Source organism: Corvus moneduloides, chromosome 3, assembly GCF_009650955.1.
Source record: "Corvus moneduloides isolate bCorMon1 chromosome 3, bCorMon1.pri, whole genome shotgun sequence".
Classification (NCBI taxonomy): domain Eukaryota; kingdom Metazoa; phylum Chordata; class Aves; order Passeriformes; family Corvidae; genus Corvus; species Corvus moneduloides.
Genome location: NC_045478.1, coordinates 7164337 through 7185400, shown reverse-complemented (window position 1 = coordinate 7185400; position 21064 = coordinate 7164337). Strand labels below are relative to the sequence as shown.

Here is a 21064-nt window from a genome sequence, read left to right as displayed (position 1 = left end):
CTCAGTCATTTCACTAGGCATTGTGTTGCTTTTCAGCTATGAAAAAAACCAGTGAATATGCCTTCTCTTGTTAGCATTTTCTATACTGTTATGGCTTTACAGGTTTTTAGCTGTTTCTAAAAAAACTCTGAATTATCCTTAGCTGTCTCTAAACTAAACTAAACAACTCTCATCCATTTAGTCTCCCTCAGCACAGGAGCCACAACCTCTCTCTGGCCACCTTTTTCACAGGTATCCTTACTTTGTGTATAATTCCAGATCCTTTCGTGTAACAGATTCTGGCAACTACAGAGTGGATCATTTCCAGAAAAGCGAGCTTAGTGAATGTTATCTTCAGGTCAGGTTAAAAGGGACTGTCTGTGTATTTCTTAATCCAATCTGAATACAGAGAACACGAGAAATAAGAGGAGCAGAATAACTCTGCTGGCCTTCCAACCCTCATCATCTCAATCAGAAACAGTTTATACATTAACTCACACCTGTACATTTTATTTCCCCAAGCCTGAAGATCTCCTGTGAAACAAAGCACTGTGGAAGTGCTTTTATCTGTTGCACAACAAATTTCACTCCTAGTTGGTAAGAAAATGGAAGTGTACCCTTTTCAGTACTATTATACAAGCATCAACACACGCTGTAACAGTTGCAGAGTTCCATAACAGTGAAACCAGGACTTTTCAGGAAAGACATGTTTCCTAAAGAAACAACTGTGCGGCAGAGATCGCGATTCAGTACTAAATCATGTTTATGAGAAGAAATGCAGGGAAAAATGTCGGTGCATAATTTAAAATATACCACCTATTATTTATATTTGCACATAAAAGAAACTTTTAAGCAAATTACTTCATTAAGAAGAAGAGCAGTAAAAGTTCTTGATGTTCAGGTAATCTTATCTGTTCTTGAGACTCACATACAGAGAACTTCACATCCCACTAAAGCACAAATGCTTTTAGCTTATTAAAATATCTTCTCTGAAGGTACCCAGCATGAATGCTAGTCCCATGGACATTGATATTCTTTCAGCTTTCCAGGGTTTCGCCCCTTCCAGCTCTCTCAGTGATGATTTAAGGCTACTGTCCCATTGTCAGAAAAACAACAGATGTCCGAAAGAACTGATGCAGTGGAAAGCCTGAACACACAGGATTCCTAATTAAAGTAATAGGGCATTATATAAATATATTTGACAGACCACAATGCCTGAAAAATGTGTTTATTCTTGCCATTATAATTAGTGGGCTAAACCTGAACTCATTCTGCCAATACTAATTAGTATCGTCTATGGCCTGTTCAAAGTGATGATCACAGATGATTTGGGATTTAGTAGATGTTAAGATGGTGCCACTTCACACAATGCTCATCAACCCTAAATTGCAACAACCACATGAAGTGGCTTATCAGAGTAGTGTATTTCCCAAACTCTGGAGTTAAACCTTCAAGGAAATTAACATTTTAACAGTCAGAGCCCTTTGAAACTTGGCCATGTGGTAGATTTATGTTTCCGAGTCTTTTCAGCTAAGCCTTTAGCCCTCTGCTCCATTTTGGGGAAGTATGCAGATCTTCTTGTGTTTTTTGTTTAGGTTTTTGTATGCTTTGAAGAAAAAACACCAGGAGTCTCCCTGACATTCAAAATGAATAAAATAGCTTGCATTATAGTATTATTATTCCAGATAAAATCTGTCCTGGGTTTCCCACTCAGTGTAAACTTACCTTATAAAAGCTAACACATGATACTAACAAAATAAAATCTTAGCAAGAGAAAGCTATAGGCTTAGAGTAAGTTAACAGCTCAAGATCTAACACTAATCTTCATTATTATCTAATTCTTCACTACATTACAGGAGCATAGGATTGGAAGGGACTTCCAAGGTCACCATGTGCAGACTGCTGCTTCTCCAAGAAACTCTAATACATTAATTCCTTCCTAAAATTCAAGTTCTGCCTTAAGGCAATCAGATTTCCTCCTTAATCATGGTCCAGAATGTCACTGCTGACAGAACCATTCCCATTTCCAGACCAACTGCATCAACAGCTGGTTCATCTCTTTATACCCTTGTGGTAACACTGTACTCAAAGACAAGTTAGTATCCTTCCTCAATGCTGTTCTACCCAGTAAGAAAAAATAAAGAGCAAATTTATTTACTGAATAAGAAATGTAATGAAATTGAAATTAAAACCCAAAACAAAACAGTAAGCTTTTATCTGGGCAGGTTAAAAAAGGCAATCCCTTTATTCTTTCTCAGTATTTAATTAAATACACTAAAGCCCAGCTCTGTGTCTATTTCACTTCCTGGGTTTTTTCTCCCCCTCTTAAGCAGATAACCCAAATTCTACCCTATAACCCACAAGATGTCTCACCAGTGCCTGAGCAATAGTACACAGCACTCCTTATTTCATCCACCACATTTTAGGATGCATTTCCTCTCCCTCAAATCACGTAATTACTATGTGATCCTCTAACACATCCGGTTGTCTTTCTCGTTAGTCACAGACAACTGCTGAATTCCCAGCATACAGCAAAAATTCTTCTAGCCCATAATGGTATGGCTAAAAAGCTATTTGAAGGCAGCACAGCAGAAATGTGATGAAATCTAACCAATTATATGCACACCTTAATGTGTAATTCTGGCTGGAAAATTACTCCAGAGTTTGTCATCTCCCAATTTAACCAGCATACGTTTGCTTTTTGCTGATGATATTGCTATAAATAATCATTAAGACTGGCATCATGATAAAATCCATGAAGAATATCACAACTACAGCATTCTGGTCTTAAACTTGCATTTCCTTTCCCTTTTAGCCAGTTACTTCTCTAGGGAAATCCAATCATGGGATCTGTTACACTTCTTCTACAAAACTCAAGTATTGAAGAAGGCACAAAGTGCAACCTTCCCTGGTTAAAACCTAACTCCATTTACTCCATTTAACATGTACCTCCACGTCTAACTACTTTTTCCTCTTAAGATTTCCTCTTACATCTTCCTTGTGAATCATATTATCCTCACGATTAAATATAAATAAGAGACCTTGTATTCTGCAACACTACAGCACTATTTCTGACTTGCTAGATTAAAGAAAATATGCAATATGGCAAAAACACTGGAAATCTAATTTTTTGCAGGGTGTGATAGTGGAAGATAAACACCCCTCTGACTTGAGCATATGAATTTTGCTCCGTATCAACTGACACCACTGCCCCCACTGAAAGGAAGGATTAATTCATAAATAAAGACAGAGAAAATATTTGCTCTTGTCTTATAACTTCTTTCCTCTTCCTACTTTTAGATGGGAGAACAAGTCCTGATAGCTGTTTTGCAAGGTCTAATTCAGCTTTGTATCTTTATCTACGCTTGTTGATATTCAAGTCTACAGTTTCCGTATCTACAGTGCACACAAGGTGAAGAGTTAGGTTGCACTCAAGCAGCTTTTAATTGAACTCTGATGACCAGGGTTGCTCCTAATTGAAAAAAATTCAGACTGCAAAGCTTGAGACTAACTTTTTTTAAAGAGAAGGTGCAGCAGAACCTGTTGGTGAGTGTTTTACCCATGACATCAGTGGAACCAGGACCTCACAGAACTGCTTCACGTCTGCTTTAGTCTCCAACACACCTAAGTGTGAGAATACAAAACTCAATTCTATTCACAGCAGCACAAAATCCAGTTCTACTTATGAAGGTTTAGAAGCATGTGAAATGAGTTACAACTATTACTTTCTACACCTCAGTTTATCGGAGATATTTTCCTGCTGGACCACAGAAAATTTATATCGAAAGGAAACAGGTGGTAGAAGGGAAGAGAAATGACAAATAAAAACATAAACAAAAAAAAAAGCACAGCCCAAAAATTCCAATGGTACTTAAGTAAACAATGTGAAAGATACTGATCAGCAAATACTGCTTTCCTTGTTCCAGCTGGTCCTTTAAGATTAAATCTCCCCAAACCAAGATCCATCAGCATGGACACCAAACCCTGAACAAATCTAGCCTACCGAAGAAGGAAAGGGAGTTGGAAAAGAAACATCTTGCAACTCCTCTCCAGCTGGAAAGAACACATCCCATGGCAGTGAAGGATACTTTTTCCTGTGACAAAGGCAGCAATCACTGAGACAAATTAGATGGAAGTACATTTTAACCTTTTAAAGCCTTTATCCTATTAAATGTCTTTTGCAGTTAGTATATTAACTCTTTCTTTAGAAACACAATTGCTGAAGATATTTATTGTTTAGTGTAACTAAATGCCATTTCCAGAAGCTTTTGCAAGACTTAGGATGAATTCCTAAGCAAGTTCTGCCCAGATGAAGAACTGTAAGAAGAATCAACTACCATAAACTGGGTTTATATTGCCATTTTCACAGGAATAAAGATCAATATTCAGGTTACAGGATAGAACTAAACTCTCAGTAGGGAATCCTCAATCTTGTTTGCAGGCTGGGGAGAAGGATATGCCTGGAGTGGCTCTTTGATAGAGCTGGACTCCACATAGATAAACGTCTGTTATCCATCTGGTGCTGTAATTGGCAGACTTTATATATAAGAAACACGTTGCTCAGCCTTGCCTGTTCATGTAAAATGTCACCACAACCTTTACATTTTACATGGGATGTAAGTTTGTAAAAATCAGCAGGTCTACCCTGAGTTCCAGAAAAATCAACACACACTCTTTAGTCCTGCTTTTCCTCTTTGAATTTCAGCTTGTTAGTAAGGCACCCACAAAGGTCACCTTGGACAGCAACAGAGAGTCAAAGGGATTTCCTTTCTGGGCACTGTGTCCTTTCATGACTTTAAAGAGAGGTCTATCAACAGCAGATGCCCCTAGAGCACCCAATGTTTACACGTGACCACAGAAGAACACGCCAGCTCCCAGTACAGCAGTTTGGCCATCAGCCACGTGCTGGGGCTGGACAGTCTCAGGACCCTGCTCAGCCAAGGTACATTCTGAAGGTGCTTCAATGAAGCTGAGTCTCTCCACTGGAGCTGCACACACAGCTCAGTTCCCCTTCCTTCGCAGGATCCTGTGCAGAATTGCCTTCTCTGCTTAGGCTGGTTAATAAAGTGTTGTAGTATCTCCCACTTACATTTGTTTGAGGCTTAGTATCATGCTTTGTCATTCTAACCCTGCAGTTCTCAGACTCATTGTCACCCCGTGTCACACAATCACATACTTTTACACACATCTGCTCCATGCCATTCACTCACTTTTCTGTAACACTGAATGCCAAAAATAACCCTGAAACGGAAACTACTTCATGCATTACAGTACTCATGAACTAAAAGCAAAGTATATTGTACCTTGATAAGAATAAGAGGTTTTTTCCCACAGAAGGAACCCACTATTTCCCCCAGTAGGATACAAAAGGGAAGGGTCAATGCTGTGCTAATACAAAGGTGAGGCAGGCAGCCAGTGCTCCATTGCTGCAGCAATGCCTAATGGCTTGGTTGCCTCCCACATAACCTCATTCTTCATCTCATGCTTCAAGTCACTACCAAGGTCTAACAACATAATTAGAGGTTTCCTGCAATGAGTGGCAAATTCAGGTGAACTAGTTTGAGTGCAACCATTACAGCAGTGCTTGTAAGTGGTTAAGCAGCAGGGAAGAGGAACAAATATTAGAGAACAACTTCAACAGCAAAGATAGGTCAGTATTTACCTAGAAATCACATTAAAGCTGTTGTTTAAAACACCTGACTTGTTTGAAATTTCATCAGTTCTGGGAAGAAATATAACTGCAAGACTACACAAAGTTAACACAGAGTCATCCAAACTACTCTGTGAGGAGCAATAATTGAACTGTTGCCTGGTGTCTCTCTTCCTCGTGCTCTCTCTCTCACTATGCCTTACAACACAGTAAAATTCTGAGAGGAGAAAGGCAGCATCCTCTGGCAGTGTTCCTTTTGAGAGTGGCAGACTACTGCCCAAGGGATTTCAGATCAAGGATCTCTCTCTCAAAGTAAGGCTTGTGAGAGCAATGTATGTGGTTACTGACAACACACTTGCAATCCTCCAACAGAACCAAGGAGAAAAAAGCCAAAACAAAAAGACATCAAATAACTTACGCATACATCAACCACAGAGAGAACCAAGAACATAAACCTGTATTGTCAGAGAGAGCTTCTGACTGTTTATTTTAAATTGAGAAGCAAAAATCATGTGGCAATAATATAAAAAATATTCCATTATGTTCAATTAAGTGAAAAAAATAATCTGGCACATAGATTTCCCCTATTATATATTGATTCCTTTTACTTGGCTTTTATTCTAATGTCTGTAAAGCAAAGTCAGGAATAAACTGCAGCTGACTGTATAAAAAAAAAGTATTTATTACACGGATTTATTTCTTTAAAAAATGTCTTATGCTCCAATGAAACAGGTATGTAAAACAGAGGTTTAATTTGAGATCTGAATGTTGTTCTGGGAAAAAACCAGACAAACAACAAAAAACCAACCCAAAACCCCTTTCCCAGTTTATCTCAGCAGTGACAATTTTCTAAATTAGTTAAAGACCAGTCCTGCAGCAACCTTCACAGATAACTGAGATAAATACTCATTCCTGTTTTTCTATTTTTATCAGGAGAAATACTCCTTGTCAGGAGTATCTGAAGTACAAAACATTGCTTCTATACTTGTATTTTCACTTTGGCCAGCTCTGTAAATAACAACACACAAATGTCAAATTTCTTAGCAGGTCTTTGCAAATCGTGCCTTCGCAAGTAAGACTCCTCTAAAAATAAAGAGCTCCATCCCATACACACACAGAAAAACAATACTAAGGTTCCAACTCTCGTATGTCTTTGAAAGGAAATTACTAAGAAATGAATTCAAAAGTTTCTGTGGTGGAAGGAGCACAATCAAGAGGAAAATTATTTCTCTCTCTTTTTTTTTTTTTTTTTGAGGACTGCTTGTTTTCATCAATGTCACAAACTGCTTGATACATTCAAATATTTTGTTTCAAATAAACAGCGTAATGGACTATAATGGAACACGTTTTGTGCTGAATTACGTAACAGTAAAGGTATGCGAGTTTAATCAACTATTACTTAGCATATTCCCTGCTTGAAGTCAGGCAGTGCTCGCACTACAACTCACACATTCCTCAGCCCTGGAAATGATCAGAGATTGTCAGCCACTCCAGGCGTCTCCGTAGCCCAAATTACACTGCAGTGATGCTGTTCCAGCCTCACAGCGCCGGCTTCGGCTACGGGCAGCGATCTGCAGCAAAGTGACCCAAACGCTGCTGCGGGCACCAGAAACCACAAACAAACAAAAAAATCCAAACCTCCCAGCCCTACCTGAGCAACCCGGAGCTACTCACCATTCACGGCTGCGGGAAACTGAGCCATCATGGTCCCGAGTGCGCCCCGCTAGCCCTCAGCCATCTGCAACATGAAAACATCGTGCATTAATAATGCAACAAGGGCAGAGCCGAGCGGGGCACGTCCGTCCCCGGCCCCACTTCCGACAGCGAACAATGCCCGGCCCGGGGCTGCTGCTGCTGCTGAACCAGCGGCATTTACACCGGCGAGGGGGTGGGGGGTTATTTATTTATTTATTTATTTATTTATTTTGTATAGGGTATGCGGTGCAGTCCTGAACGTTGTGCCAGTTCTTAAAGGAAAACAGTACCAAGCGCTCGGAGTGATGCACACGAACTGCCCCCGGCTCGCCGGGACATACGGCTGGGGACAGCAGAGCCCGGGGTCCCAGCAGGTCCCTGCCAGCTCTCCCCGGTAAATACTTAGTGTTTCATTAATAAAAAAAAAAAAAAAAAAAAAAAATTCAGTGCTCAGCGCCTTGAGCCAAAGCTGCTGCTGAGCAAAGTGGGAAACCAATTATTATTCAAATTCATCCATTCCACCACTCCACGCCCCATTAACAAAGAAAACACTCTTACATGATGTATTCTGAAGAAAGGGCTTGTCCCAATAAAAATCTGTCATCAGACAGTTTTGCAGAAGTAACACAATGAAGTTATTCCTTCTCCTGAGCTACTGCATAAAGACTCAAAAGCAGCATTTAAACGATGTCTCAATAGAATTTACTTTATAATAAATATCAGAGTACTAAGATTTCGTTTTTCTAGTATGCATCCTTTCAAGAGTACCTGTATAAAGAACACTTTAGAATTGCAAAATATTCACTAATACTTATCTGAGGGAAAAGCATGAACAATTCACTGCTTTATGAACATAGAACTAAGACAATTAAGTCAGCTTGTGCTTTGGATGAGATAATTATACTTAAATACTGAAATCTATACATCATAATCATTGTCCTCTATGTGGAGGAACTATTGTACAGGATGAAGCTACAAAAATGAAATATTTATTTTTATTTAAAAATACATGAGTCACATCTCACTCACCCCCTTTTCAGACATCTAACCTCCCACCCAGACACACACACATAAAAAAACCCTTCACCTCTCAATACAGCCACATATTTTAATATTAAGTACAGAAATATCACGTCCCCCATAGTCCCTTCCTGCCAAGAAACTCCTGCACATCTCAGCACAAAAATCACACAACTGGAAAGCCCTCTAGTACCACCTGAGGACAGGTAAGCATTTTTTTTTTTATCTATTGCACGTTTCTTCAATAAAATTAAAAATATCTGGGATCATTTGTTAACAATTCTCTATGTATAGTTCACATCATCGTTATCATATATACATACATCTGTGGCTACACACACGTATACATATCTACTTAAAGAAAGTAAATGCAGTAGTTGGTGAGTCCAAATGATCTCTCACAATGACGCTAGGTATGAACCACAGAAAGATGAAAAAAGGAAGCATGGACCTGCTCCAAGACATGGACCTACCAAGCAGCCTACTAGAAGACACTTGAGATCTATAAAGAGCCTTCCTGAAAAATGCTGCCAATGTTGTTAAACACTTCTACAGCACATTTCTCTGCAAAAGCTGTTCTGTCAAGGAGGTCTAAAAGAGAACCTGAAACGACGACACAGAAGCAGGATGCTGGAGAACACCCCCAGAATCAGCAGATTTCCACCTGCATGTGGCTTGTTCCAGATTTAGTCTTACTGGTTAAGGGCTACACATTTGATCTTTCCTCCAACTCACTTTGTTCTCTTAATTTCAGGTAGCTTTTAGTTGTTTGTTTTTTTTTTTTAATGAGTAATCACAAAAACATAGAATATTCCAAGCTGGAAGGGACACAAGAGGATCATTGAGTCCAAATTCAGACTCCACGCAGGACACCCTAAAAGTTAACCGGTGTATCTGAAGAGCATTTGGCCAAACATTTCACGAACACCAACTCGCTTGGGGCGATGACGCCTTCCCTGGGGAGTTTCTTGTGCATAATTGCCCTCTCTGTGGAGAACTTTTCCTTACATCCAATCTCAATGTTCTCTGATACAGCTTCAAGACATTCCCTCATGTCCTGTCACCAGAAGAGACCGGCACTTCCCTTGCTGCTCCCATCATAAGGAAGATGTAGATAGCAATGAGGTCACTCCCTCGGTCTCTTCTCTGAACTGGACAAACCTCATATTCTCAGCTGTTCCTCAAAAATCTTGCCCTCTAGTCCTCTCACCATCCTTGTTTCCCTCCTTTGGACATGTTCTGATATTTTTATATGCTTCTTAGTGTGGGGCCCAAAACTGGATACAGTACTCGAGGGGAGGCCTCACAATACAAGTCAGATAATTATCAGACAATACAGGTCTGATAGCAAACTGATTAACTCTTAAAACCCCAAATCTTAAGATATACTTTTGAAATACTTTATATGTCTCACAGTTAGAGAGAAAGTCACATTTTGCCTTGGTTTTGCTGAAATGGCTTGTGTAGATTGAGCTTTCAAACTCTCAACTGCTGAGCAGGTGAGTGGGAGAAGTAACCCAGGCAGCTTCATGCACACAAAATGGGGAAATACCTTCTCCTCATTTTAATGTCCCAGGAGTCACAACTATACCACATTTTAAAATCAATTTCAACTGAAAAATTTTGAGGACTCTGATGTCGCTTTTGCTTGGTGGGGGTCATTCCTATTTATGAAAGCCCTGCATCTATGGAGGACATGTGTTCCTGGTTCATTTTCATCAGCAAAATAATGAGCATTCCTGCCCTAATTATCAACACAGGATTTTTCAGTGTACCTGAAAATTCCCCAAGTTTTTCACATCTGGGCTGAACCAGCCTGGTAAATCTGTGCTGGGCATTGCCATGTAGATGAACCAACACCCAAGGTCCAAAAAGAAGAGGGAACTGCCCAATGGGTCTGTACTGAGAGTACGTTACAGCAGTGCGATGTGATTTAATCATGTTTTAGCTCTGTTGTCTCACTATTATGTCTATATGCAGACCTTGTCATATTTTAAATAAATACTAAACTTGAAGGGGACCAAAACCCTCCTACAGTAACCGTTACAAATGGAGAAAATTATGACCTTACAGAAGCAACCAAAAATCATAAGCAGGCCTTTTACAGGATTTTGTATATCTCACCAGCACTGGAAACACATTCTTATCCCTTTGCACAGATCCACTTCATTCAGACATCAGGACTACACCAAGCACAGATACTTCTCCAATGACAGACTCTCAAGTTGTACCAAGAAGTAAAAAAAGGAAGAACTAAAGTATTGCTGCAATATAATTTCCCCTCACTCGATTTTTTTTAAAGAAGGAGGAAACAGTTCAGTAAACTTGAAATCTACACACATTTTTCAGAAGTCTGTGAAAACAATCCTTCTCAAAGAAGGGAGCTTGCCCTCAACAAGTATTCTGTCTTCTGCATTTCCCCAGCACATCCCAAAGGCTTGGAGATTATGCCTACATCAAAGCTAAAAGCAGCTTATTTTCATAAATTGCAAATAAAGTTGCTGCAGTCACCATCTATAAAGACCTACAAAGGTGTAAAAGCATCTTAAAGCTTTAGGACACAAGTGTGAACCACTTATTTACTGAGGGAAATCTCAACAAAATATTCTCACTTTAAGACAAACTTAGAATTTTTTAGAATGATTCTGCTAACTTCTAATCATTAATGGAGGTGAAAGCTGTAAATTTCCAAGGACCCTTTTTACACAACACATTATACAATGCCATATAGAAATGTTCACTGAAGAAAGAAAATAAAAATCAAGAAAATACTATAACCAGTGTCCCAAACAGATGATATTGATGAAATCATGGCCTTCACCACCAGAATATTTCACAAAATATTGTTTCTGCAAAATGTTCTAGATGTGCTTGGTGAACTCAGTCATGAGTCGGAAGAAACTGTCACAGACACAGCATGAAATCCAAGGTGTAACAACAGGATCAAACATCATTATGAACACTGTAGATGACATTAAGTCCTGCTGCCATTTAGAGTGAAAACAGGAAAACTTGGATCTTACATTTAAACAGCAGAACAGCAAGTTCTTGTAAACAAGACATCTGACTAGCCCCAATCTCTAGAGCACTAATTGCTTTCACAAACTGACCTGCCAAACTGCAACTTCTGTTCCCTCTCTCAGTGTTCATTACAGTTGAGACAAGTGGAGAAAAGAAATGAGGAGACTGCAAAAAGCAGGGAACACATCAGGACCATGCTGAAAGCATTAGAAAACATTAGGGCTGGGCAGACTGCACACAGAGGGAAAAAAGCTTTTTCTTTTCCCTGTCATAGGCATATTGCCATTTTATGAAGGGCAGCTTTACCACAATCTTTGTTAATATTTATACTTGAATCAATTATTTTTTTCAAAACATTTCTCAGAAAAACCACAGCCACATAGTTTTAGTAGGAATGAAGGTCTGGTGCACCAGGCTCTGTCTGGAAGAAAGCAAATACCATGGAAGCAGCATGTGTGGTCACCCTGTTACTCTTCCTTTTCTCCATGGCAGGAGGAAGATATATTGCGGAATTTTGCTGCAAAAGCCAATTAGCAAGAACAGAGACTACAGCACCAGTTACCTGATTTACTCTTTGCAACACCTGTAGATATGGACAACACAAAGACGACTCACTAGTACCTGCAAAGCAAGCAGTGACTTTGTAATAATAGCCCATGTAGCTGTTTCCTGCTTTTTTTGGAGTACTCTCTTAAAAATGAGATAATAAGAAGCATTAGTAAGGCATTACGAACTAGCACAGACTAGAACTTCTCTTGGTTCAAGACATACTGGTATGAGACTCTACTGATTAAAAAAAAAAAAAAAAGAAAAACATCTCAACATTGTGGCAGGCCAAGCCTTTATCTCATTTCTACAGTACAGCTATACACAGCCACATGGCCTTTTCAAAATGCACTGTGGCCAGCTTACAAAGTCCACCCACTCCGATAACAAACGAATGACATCAGTGACAAAACGGAGGAGTCGACTGTGGGTAGCACATTGCTGGCTCTTCCTGCTCCCCATGCTACTGTAGATAACAGTACTGCAAGCTTTAGTTAATATTTTGACATTTGAAGGAAAAAATAAAGGGTTAAATATTTTACTTCTTAACCTTGTGCTACAAAGCCCTTTCCTTGCTCACTGTGAAAGAGAAACTTCCTTCCCAACAGTGATCCAGACACAACACAAAAAGTATTTTTCTGACAAATATCCTTCTGCCTACCTTGCCTGACTAATAGGCTTTCTGAACATACTGACCATCAAAAATACAAGAATCTCTGTTTCTGTTCAAAAAACAGAATTGTGTGGTCACTGTTGCTGGGTTTACTCTGTTTCTTACACAGCTGCTCAGCTGTGAAAGCGCCCATTCAAAGTATCAAGACACTGTTCAGCTCTCTCCTCTGTTTCTGGAGATTAAAACTGATCTTTTCCACCTCCTAGGAGATGGTTTCCCCTATTTTATTGCACAGTCAATCAAGGAAACTCATGAACAGTGATTGGAATAGTAATGTTAATTCAGGACTTCAACCACCTACAAGAAATTCTCTACATTAAAGCACAGATGCACAGGTTCCTCTCTGTCTGTCCATGCCCTTCCAGCTTCAAATCTTCTTTGCAAGGAAGAAATTATTCCGAAGGAGAGAATGAGAATCCCACTTCAGGAAGCTCACTATTTAAATCCCTGGCCCTTCTCCCAGGAGACACAAACTTCCTCAGGAAAAGATGGGAATTGAACCCAGCTCTGTCACGCCCTGGAAGAATACATTCACTAACCTGATCCCAGACAGACATCACCACCTCTGCTTGCTTTGTTTAAAAAGGAAATGAAAAAAAGCAAAAAGCAGAGGGTAGACTATTTATAAGATTTTTTTTTTAAAGGCTCTGAGCTTCTACCTTCAAGAAGGAACTCCAGGCTGCATATTGTAACCTTTCCAGAGAGCTGAGTGAGAGATATGCTTGCTCCTCAAGGGGTGGTAACTTAAAATACTCTTAGTGGTTTTTTTGCTTCCTACTTTCTAATTCACATGACTCCCTACTCCATATGCCATTTTTTCTAGATTCTGTTTTAAAAGACATCAATTCTCACATCTAATTATTTGCAAGCATTGTACCAGCACCCTTAAATGCTGTTTGGTGAGGTCCACACACCTTGAAACCTGCAGTTCTCCACTTTCACACTGTAACTCCTAATTTATGTCAATACGGACTTGGGCGAGACCCAAGTATTTGATGAGTTGTCTTCTTTTCATTATTTTCTTACTTCAACCATGACTGGAAACATTGAGAGCATATTACTTTTAAGCTTATTCATTTGAAATCTTGCCACCTTAGAGGAAAGTTTTGAGCCTGCTCCTGTCTTTCCATCAGGAGCACAAGCAAAATGATAACAGAGAAAAAAAAAAAAACCACAACTAAAAGAAGAATGCTTAATTATTTTTTCCTTATGATAGAATAGATGCTACTTAACTTGCTGCTCAGTTTTCAGTCCCAGATAACAGTGCAAAATGTACAGAACATCTAATGGGCTGCTACAACAAAGCAAAAACCAAAAGATACGTGAGTACTCCTCTGTGCTCAGCAGAAAGCAATCATTGACTATCTGTAAAACTAATGAAAATAAACCATTCGGTGAGACTGGATTTACAGTTTAGGTATCTGCTTTCAAGCTGGGCAGCTGCACAAAACCATTGCAGGCTTAACTTCTCAAAATTGAATGAGATGACAAGCAGAGGGGAGAAAAGCCACAAGCGGCCTTTAAAGCAAAGAAAAGGTATTTATCTCAGATGAATCAAAAATCAAGGAAACTTCTTGGGAGAAGAAGTAAAGATCAGCATAAGGCAGTCCAACAAGAAAAAAAATAACTAGGTAGGAGTATTTCAGATTGATAACAGATGGGTAAAAATGCTTTCCCCAAAGTGACACAGGGAAGTGTGGTTGTAACGGAGATTCTGCCCAGCACAGGAACTCTGAGACCAGCACACTGGTCCTGAGGTGGACCCAGGACACAGGCAGTGTGGCCACAGCACCTCTCACTTGCCCCAGATGAAGCTTCCTGCTCTTGACCCCACTCCCATCTGCAAATCTCATCCATGCTTATATTATGAAGAACAGTCCTTCAAATCATCCAGTTGAAATGTGGTCTCTTAAACCTTTACCACTGAGCTCTAGAGCATACAGTAATAATGTTTTGACCACCAAATTTGAATTTCATGATCTTAGAGAATCAGTTATCACCTGTGTTAGACAAACATCTCAACATCATGTAAAATCCTGAGGGGCAAAATTATTTCAGTTAGAAAGACACTTGTCCCACCTTTAAGTCGTTACAGTGTAGTGGAAAAAGCTATAAAGTTTTTGCTTTTGATTAGTAAAATTCTTGACCTTTGAAGGATAAGACTAAAAGTATTATTTAAATATGCTCTGATTTTTTGATACATTTATTTGTATAGCCATAATAGGTATTTTTTTTTCACATTCCAATTGTAATATTTTTAGAAACAAAGAAGAGTTAACTCCCATTTCCTTTTCTTCTCTTACTTCATGTGTATGCTGTTGAATCACTGACTGCAGATACTGCTCATGACTGATGCCACAGCATTTCACAAGCTCCACTTGCATCAGCCTTGAACATTTTCACTAGTAGAGCTGGCTCAGAATTATTATCTGCTACTTCTGAAGCAACAACGTCTCATATCAAAGTGTCTCAAGTTAAACTGGCTCTCAGAATTGCTGTTCCAAAGAAGCTGTGACTTTTCTGGATCAACCACGCCTTTTCAACTATCTGTAAGTGCCAAAATGTTTAAAAATAGTTCTCAGGTACTTGTCCTCTATTAGGTAATTCCAATGCTTTGTGCTGCTACTGTCATCATGTTACATCATTTGAATTTCATGTGCTGTTCTGAAAATAAGAGTTACACAACACTGTGCTCCTCTATATATTAATGTTCAATCCACTATTTTAACTCTAGGATCCAAGTAACCAACCTGGCCAGGCTGTGTTCCTATACTGACAAGGTTCTAAATACTGTCCATTTGAAGAAAAATGGCATTTCATCAGCTTCATTTTTAGCTTATAATTTTTATGTGACCTAATCCTTACCTTTACAACATTTGGTGCTAATGGCACAATACCAGAAAAACGAGTTACTACAGACCCTGTATCATCTTGCAAAGGGCAATAAAACACTGTATGTGTAGAAGTAAGAACTCCTCCTCATGAAATAAAACCCCCTATTTTTTTTCTAAAGAAAAATTTATTTTATGCTTAAATAAATCTGAGAATAAAAAAAAAACAAAATAAAAACCACCATCCTGATAAGTGAATTAATGAAAGCAGTAACATTATAGTAACCAAGCAACCAGAATGCTTGAATTCTTAGCTCCTCTGCCTAAAAGTATGAGACATGAGTAGTTAACGTGTTTTGATGAATCCCATCGCCTAACATGGACCAAGCTTAACAGAAGGGTGCCCTTTGCAAAGATCTTAACAGACTATAATATCCATAAAAAACAGGCAACCAGACAGAGAAGGCACAACCAAATTTAGTACCCTCAAGGAAGAGAAGGACTGCTGTATGTTTGAGTACCAATATTAGACATCAGAAGATCCACATGGCTAAAAGCTGCTCTAAATACACTGACCGCGAGAAAAAATTCAACACAGGCTCACATCTGATCAAACTCAGACAGCCAATGCCACAGAAAACAAGGCTTCACTGCTCACAGCTGGCTTAAAATTTTGGTTTGCATTGGTCTGTCACTGGAAAGAACTTGAACTTACGTGTAGTCGTAAATCTCCCAGTTCTACACTGATCAGGATTCAAACACACCATTTCCAGAGGTAATTCAGCTACCTGCAATATTTGCAACTAAGCATTTGAAAATTTTAGGATCACTTAAAACAGCTGCTTAGCCCTTCTAGAAATCCAACCAGGCACTCTAACGCTAGTGTTTCCCCTCAAAATAGTCTGATGTGTCATCTATCACCAACCAGAGCACACAAGAAAAATGAAATTTTAAAAGGTGAAGTTAAAGGGTGATAGTATGTTTTTAAAGGTAGAAGGAATACTGTAATGACCCTATTTCACCCCACAGCTAGGTTCAACCTCTGAACGGCAAAGTACACTTTGTGTTAAGTGTTTTACTGACAAGCGATAGTGCTTGAAATAGGTCAGTCAGTCATAAAAAAGAGAACTCTGTAACTAGCATGACTTTATCTTTGTAATCTTTATAATCACCACTTAAGACAAAAAAGCCTAAGAAGGGTTACTGACTTTCACACATCATTCAGCCACATAATGTGAACCTTCCAATCCAAGCAACACCCCAAACTCTCTGTCAGCCAACTACTGCTCTCATGATTTTCACAGGACTGTCTACATCAAACTTCACCCCAAAACTTGAAAACATGGCAGGATCCATCATCACCCTTTGTCAAGAGGTGTAACATTACATTGAACTGAAAGCAGCTTTTGAAAGTCAAAATAACTTGAAAACAAGGAAGTAGAACAATTGCATACATATACATGGAACAAATCACAGCCCCAGTGCTGCCAGGAGCACTGCCTAATGTCACTGTAAGAGCAAGCTCTGTTATTTTTGGGGGGTTCTTGGTGACTGGTCAAGGATCCTGGTGACTGGAAAAAGGTGAACATCAGACCTTCCATCTGAAGGGCAAGAGGGACAGCTGACCAATACAGAAGGCTGCTAAGTCTTACTTCAGTCCCTGGAAAGATTATGGAGCAAATCCTCCTGGGACCCACCTACAGATGCTCGAAGAAGAAAAAGGTGATAGGAAATGGCCAGCATGTGGCTACTGAGGACAAACCACACCTGACACATCTCATCTTTGAGATGACTGGCTCTGTGAACGATGGCACAGCAGCTTGTTTTAACACTTTTAACAAGGTCTCCCACAGTATACTTGGAGCCAAACTGGTGGAATATAGTTTGAAAAGGTTGACTGTAAACTGGGTGAAAAACCTGCCTGACCATCAGACTCAGAGCGCTGTGATCAGCAGTCTCAAATCCATCTGGTTGGAACTAATGATGTTCCCCAGGGGCTGATGCCATGGCCAGTATTGTTTAATGTCTTCACTGATAGCCTGGGCAATGGGATGGATGTACTGCAAGTGTGGGTACCAAACTGGAGAGGGCTGTCCAGTGAGTTTTTGGGATCTCCACCCTCAGAGGTAATCCAAACACAACCAGACATGGCTCTGAGTGACCTGAGTTAGCCATGCTTTTCATAGGGTTGGACCAGATGACCTCCAGAAGTCCCTTCAAAATAATATTATTCTATAACTACATTTGAGGTAAATAAAAAAAAAAAATGGAAAGAGTTAAAAGCTTTTTAAAAAACAAGATACTGGAGACATTTCCTTTCAAGTGAAAATAGGCCAGAAATTAACATTACAAATAAAGATGTCAAATTTTTGAACCAGTTTTAAAAAGGCAAAGAGAACAGCTCTGGCTTTTAAAAGAAAAATCTGATGAAATGCTTTTTTCACGTAGTTTGCAGGTTGATCAAATTAAATCTTTTGAGGCAACAGCAGCTAATTTACTTGCAAACTGTTAACTAACAGTTTATCTCTCAGACCAGAGACATCTGTCTCAATTTGTGACAGGAACTAATCTGGACTACACTGCCTTTCAGGAACTAATCCCAAGGTATTTTCCGGACTGATGCCTATTTTCAAAGGCTGTGAAGGTTTTTGATAATGCCCCAAGCAAAGCAAGCACATCACCTTTCACTTTCCAAATGCTGCCTCATTTTCCTCACCAGCTCCTGACAAGCAGCTCAGTGAAGAAATACTATCACCTCCAGACTTAGCTTTATTTTCCATAGCTGCTACTTTCCTATGGCATGAAATTGATTAATTTTTCAACATTAAAGACTACAACAGAAATATTTGTAAAAAAACTTTGCTGTAAGTACTGTTGTGGTAAAAATCACTGTAATACCTGAATCTCAATAAAGACTTCTCAATAACAGACTTCAAAATCATCCACATGTCACTTCAGCCTTGACCTATCTCATTCTGTCTACAAAAATGGTGAAAAAAATAAGTAGCCATAAAGCTGAGGTGCTTTGACCAGCACCTATGGTAGATAACCTCATTATTTTTATGATTAGCACAAACCAACCATAGGCACCCCATTTTGTTATTGTTACTGCTACAGGAACATCCTCTTTGTTTCTATTACAGTGACAGCTACAACTCAGCCAGGGACACATCCCGTACCCCAGATCTTGTACAGATGGAGGAGAAAAAAGTAAATGCAATTCCCTCAGGATAGTAATTAAAAGGATAAGCATATTCACTTGATCTAATTTAGGCATCTGAGTTAGGAGGCTAATCCGACAAAAAATTCTGTTCAACAGAGAGCAAGGAGCAGCCTAAATCCATGTCTGCAGGCATCAGGCAGTTCACATCATATGGAGCCCAGAGTCTGAACTAGGGTTTCTCTAAATTCTCAGAGGCACGGTGGTGTGAATGCCCCTCCCAGCTGAGTCAGAATAAAAAAATACACACAAAAAAACAGGGGAGGTAGAGTGGAAACAAGGTAACAAAAATGAACCAGCTTTGGTAGCAGAATGAAACTCACGTAGCTACTATTTTTCCAATTAGTTCCTAGAGCTCATCACTTTTAAATGTCACCATCGCATTAGCGGATACAGAAGTTTGTTACAAGAAAATTTCAGATGAATTATTTAAAGTTCTTCAAAGCCAGCTGCAATTTATGTGTCACCGATGTTACCCACACCACGTTCTATTTCACACACCCCCCGATTTTCCCTGTGCACATTCCGGCGTGGGAGCTGCGGCCACCACAGGCCAGCACCAACAGCAAACGAGTTTAAAAAACATCATTTTCCCAAAAGAGCAACGCACACGATAGGGTAGCCTGGACACAAGGGGCAAAGAAACTTGAGGCTTCTCATTGCCGTGTTTTAGACGGGGAATTTCAGACCGGTGTTTAAGAGAACCGCTGCAAGAATTCAAAGAAGGCAGGCACTATCTTAAAGCACGATCTACTTTCGAGTTCTGCAATGTGACAGATGTCAAAGCCTCAGCTGCCGTGAAAACCATTTACTGTGTTCAAAATGGTAACTTAATGTTTAGGGAACCGAATCACGTATCGCAGCCTCATTTTATTTTCTGAATTACTACATGCCGCGGTGAGAAGTCGAGACCGAGAAAAGCCAGTCTATTTACAGACAGAACAGTTTGCAAACTTTAACTGCAGAAACCAGCTCGGTTTCTCCAAACTCCGTGTTTTCACAGCTAACCGGCCGGAACAAAATCACCATCACCACAAGGAACTGGGCTCTACAAACGCGTCCGAGTCACCTCACCTCGGCAGGGCGCTCCGAGAGCTGTTTGGGCACAGGCACCGGGATCTCTCCGCTCGCAGCGCACTAAGGGAGCGCGGGCGAGCCGCGGCAGCGCCGGCAGCGGGAGCCACCGCCGCTACCGCCCAAAGCCCCAGACGCCGCCCCCACCCAAAAAAAGGAAAAAGAAAAATTAAAAAAAGAAAAGAGACCAGACTCAGATAAGGGGATAAAAGACAAGTAAAGCAGCTAGCAGCGCTGTAAGCCGCAGCGCTCCCGCTCCGCCCGCGGCCCCGCGCCCCCCGCCCCCGGTACCTGTTGCGCTGCCCTCAGCGGCGGCTCCGCCGGGCCGCGGCCCCTGCGCCTCCCGCGGCGCTCGGCCCCACAACATGGCGGCGGGGGCGGGGGAGGAAACGGGGGCGGGCGCTGCCCGAGGCCGGGCTCCGCCGCAGCCGGGACGGGGCTCTCGGAGCTCGGTGGAGGGGTCGCTGTGCCCGGCGGTGCAGCCCCCGGGTCTGGGCCAGGCTCGCCAAACAGTGCCGCGGTCCGGGCATGTCGGCATCGAGCCCGTCGGTGCTGCTGCTGCACGGTAACAGCTACTGCTTAAAGACTTGACAGAGGATCTACCCCGTCCTTGCTCACATTTGTCCCACTCGATTCCAAGTGCTGTCTCCTCGTCTGCTCCATAAGTTACCTTTTCTTTAGCTTTCCGGCTGTATCCCAGTCCTTTACTAGAAGCTGAAAAGCTGTGGCCCCTGTGCGGCCCCGTCCCAGATAAGGACAATTCTTCCACCTGGGAGCAGGTAACAGCACCCTTGGTGCTTTTCCATGGGAAGAGTGTCCCGCTGGGACGCCCACACCAGCGCGGAGGGGGCTGGCAACAGGAGCTAAATTTGGCTCACACTTGGCACTGCTCAGTGTACTGAAATACGTAGGGTTTCGGGGGGTTATCTCTCCAAAAATTAAAGAATCCGGTAGGAAGGAAACACGTGGAAAATGCCATCATTTTTAAACACCAAACTTTTTCCTTCTCCAGTGAGTGGATCTCGCCGTGCACAGATGATTACAGTGCCTTTCTGCTATGCTTTTGCTGGGTAGATAATTACCTATCACCTTCATACAGAGCAGATTTTTCCACTGACTCATTCTTCTGGGTTCCTAATGAGCCTTTCCAGTTTGTTACACCTTTTATCATTCACGGTGATTCCAGAACAGTCACGTTCCTGTGCCATGCAATGGCCATGGCCACATCCTAGCACACACCCGATGTTTGCATTTGCTGTTGCAGCTGCTGCACTGCACTGGCAGCATTCATGAATTTACCCCTCGTGACCTCCTCAGCCCTCATCTGATTCACTGCTTTTGAAGATACAGCATTC

At 40.8% G+C, this 21064-nt stretch overlaps 1 protein-coding gene across 7 annotated transcripts in view; it reads right to left on the bottom strand.

Moving 5' to 3' along the window:
* The window catches only part of ITSN2 (intersectin 2), an 81781-nt gene extending 61379 nt beyond the window's left edge, over positions 1 to 20402 (bottom strand). For 5 of the 7 annotated variants that reach the window (XM_032104024.1, XM_032104027.1, XM_032104028.1 and 2 more), the window contains exons 1-2: positions 20001 to 20084; positions 7304 to 7367 (exon numbers count right to left, since the gene is read on the bottom strand). In XM_032104024.1, coding sequence (XP_031959915.1) covers positions 7304 to 7334 — 31 coding nt within the window. In that variant the 5' untranslated portion in view covers positions 7335 to 7367; positions 20001 to 20084. Of the gene's footprint in view, positions 1 to 7303; positions 7368 to 19709; positions 19856 to 20000; positions 20085 to 20379 lie in introns of those variants that run through there. The other 2 variants (XM_032104026.1, XM_032104025.1) reach the window with 2 other exon arrangements.
* Positions 20403 to 21064: the final 662 nt, after the last annotated feature.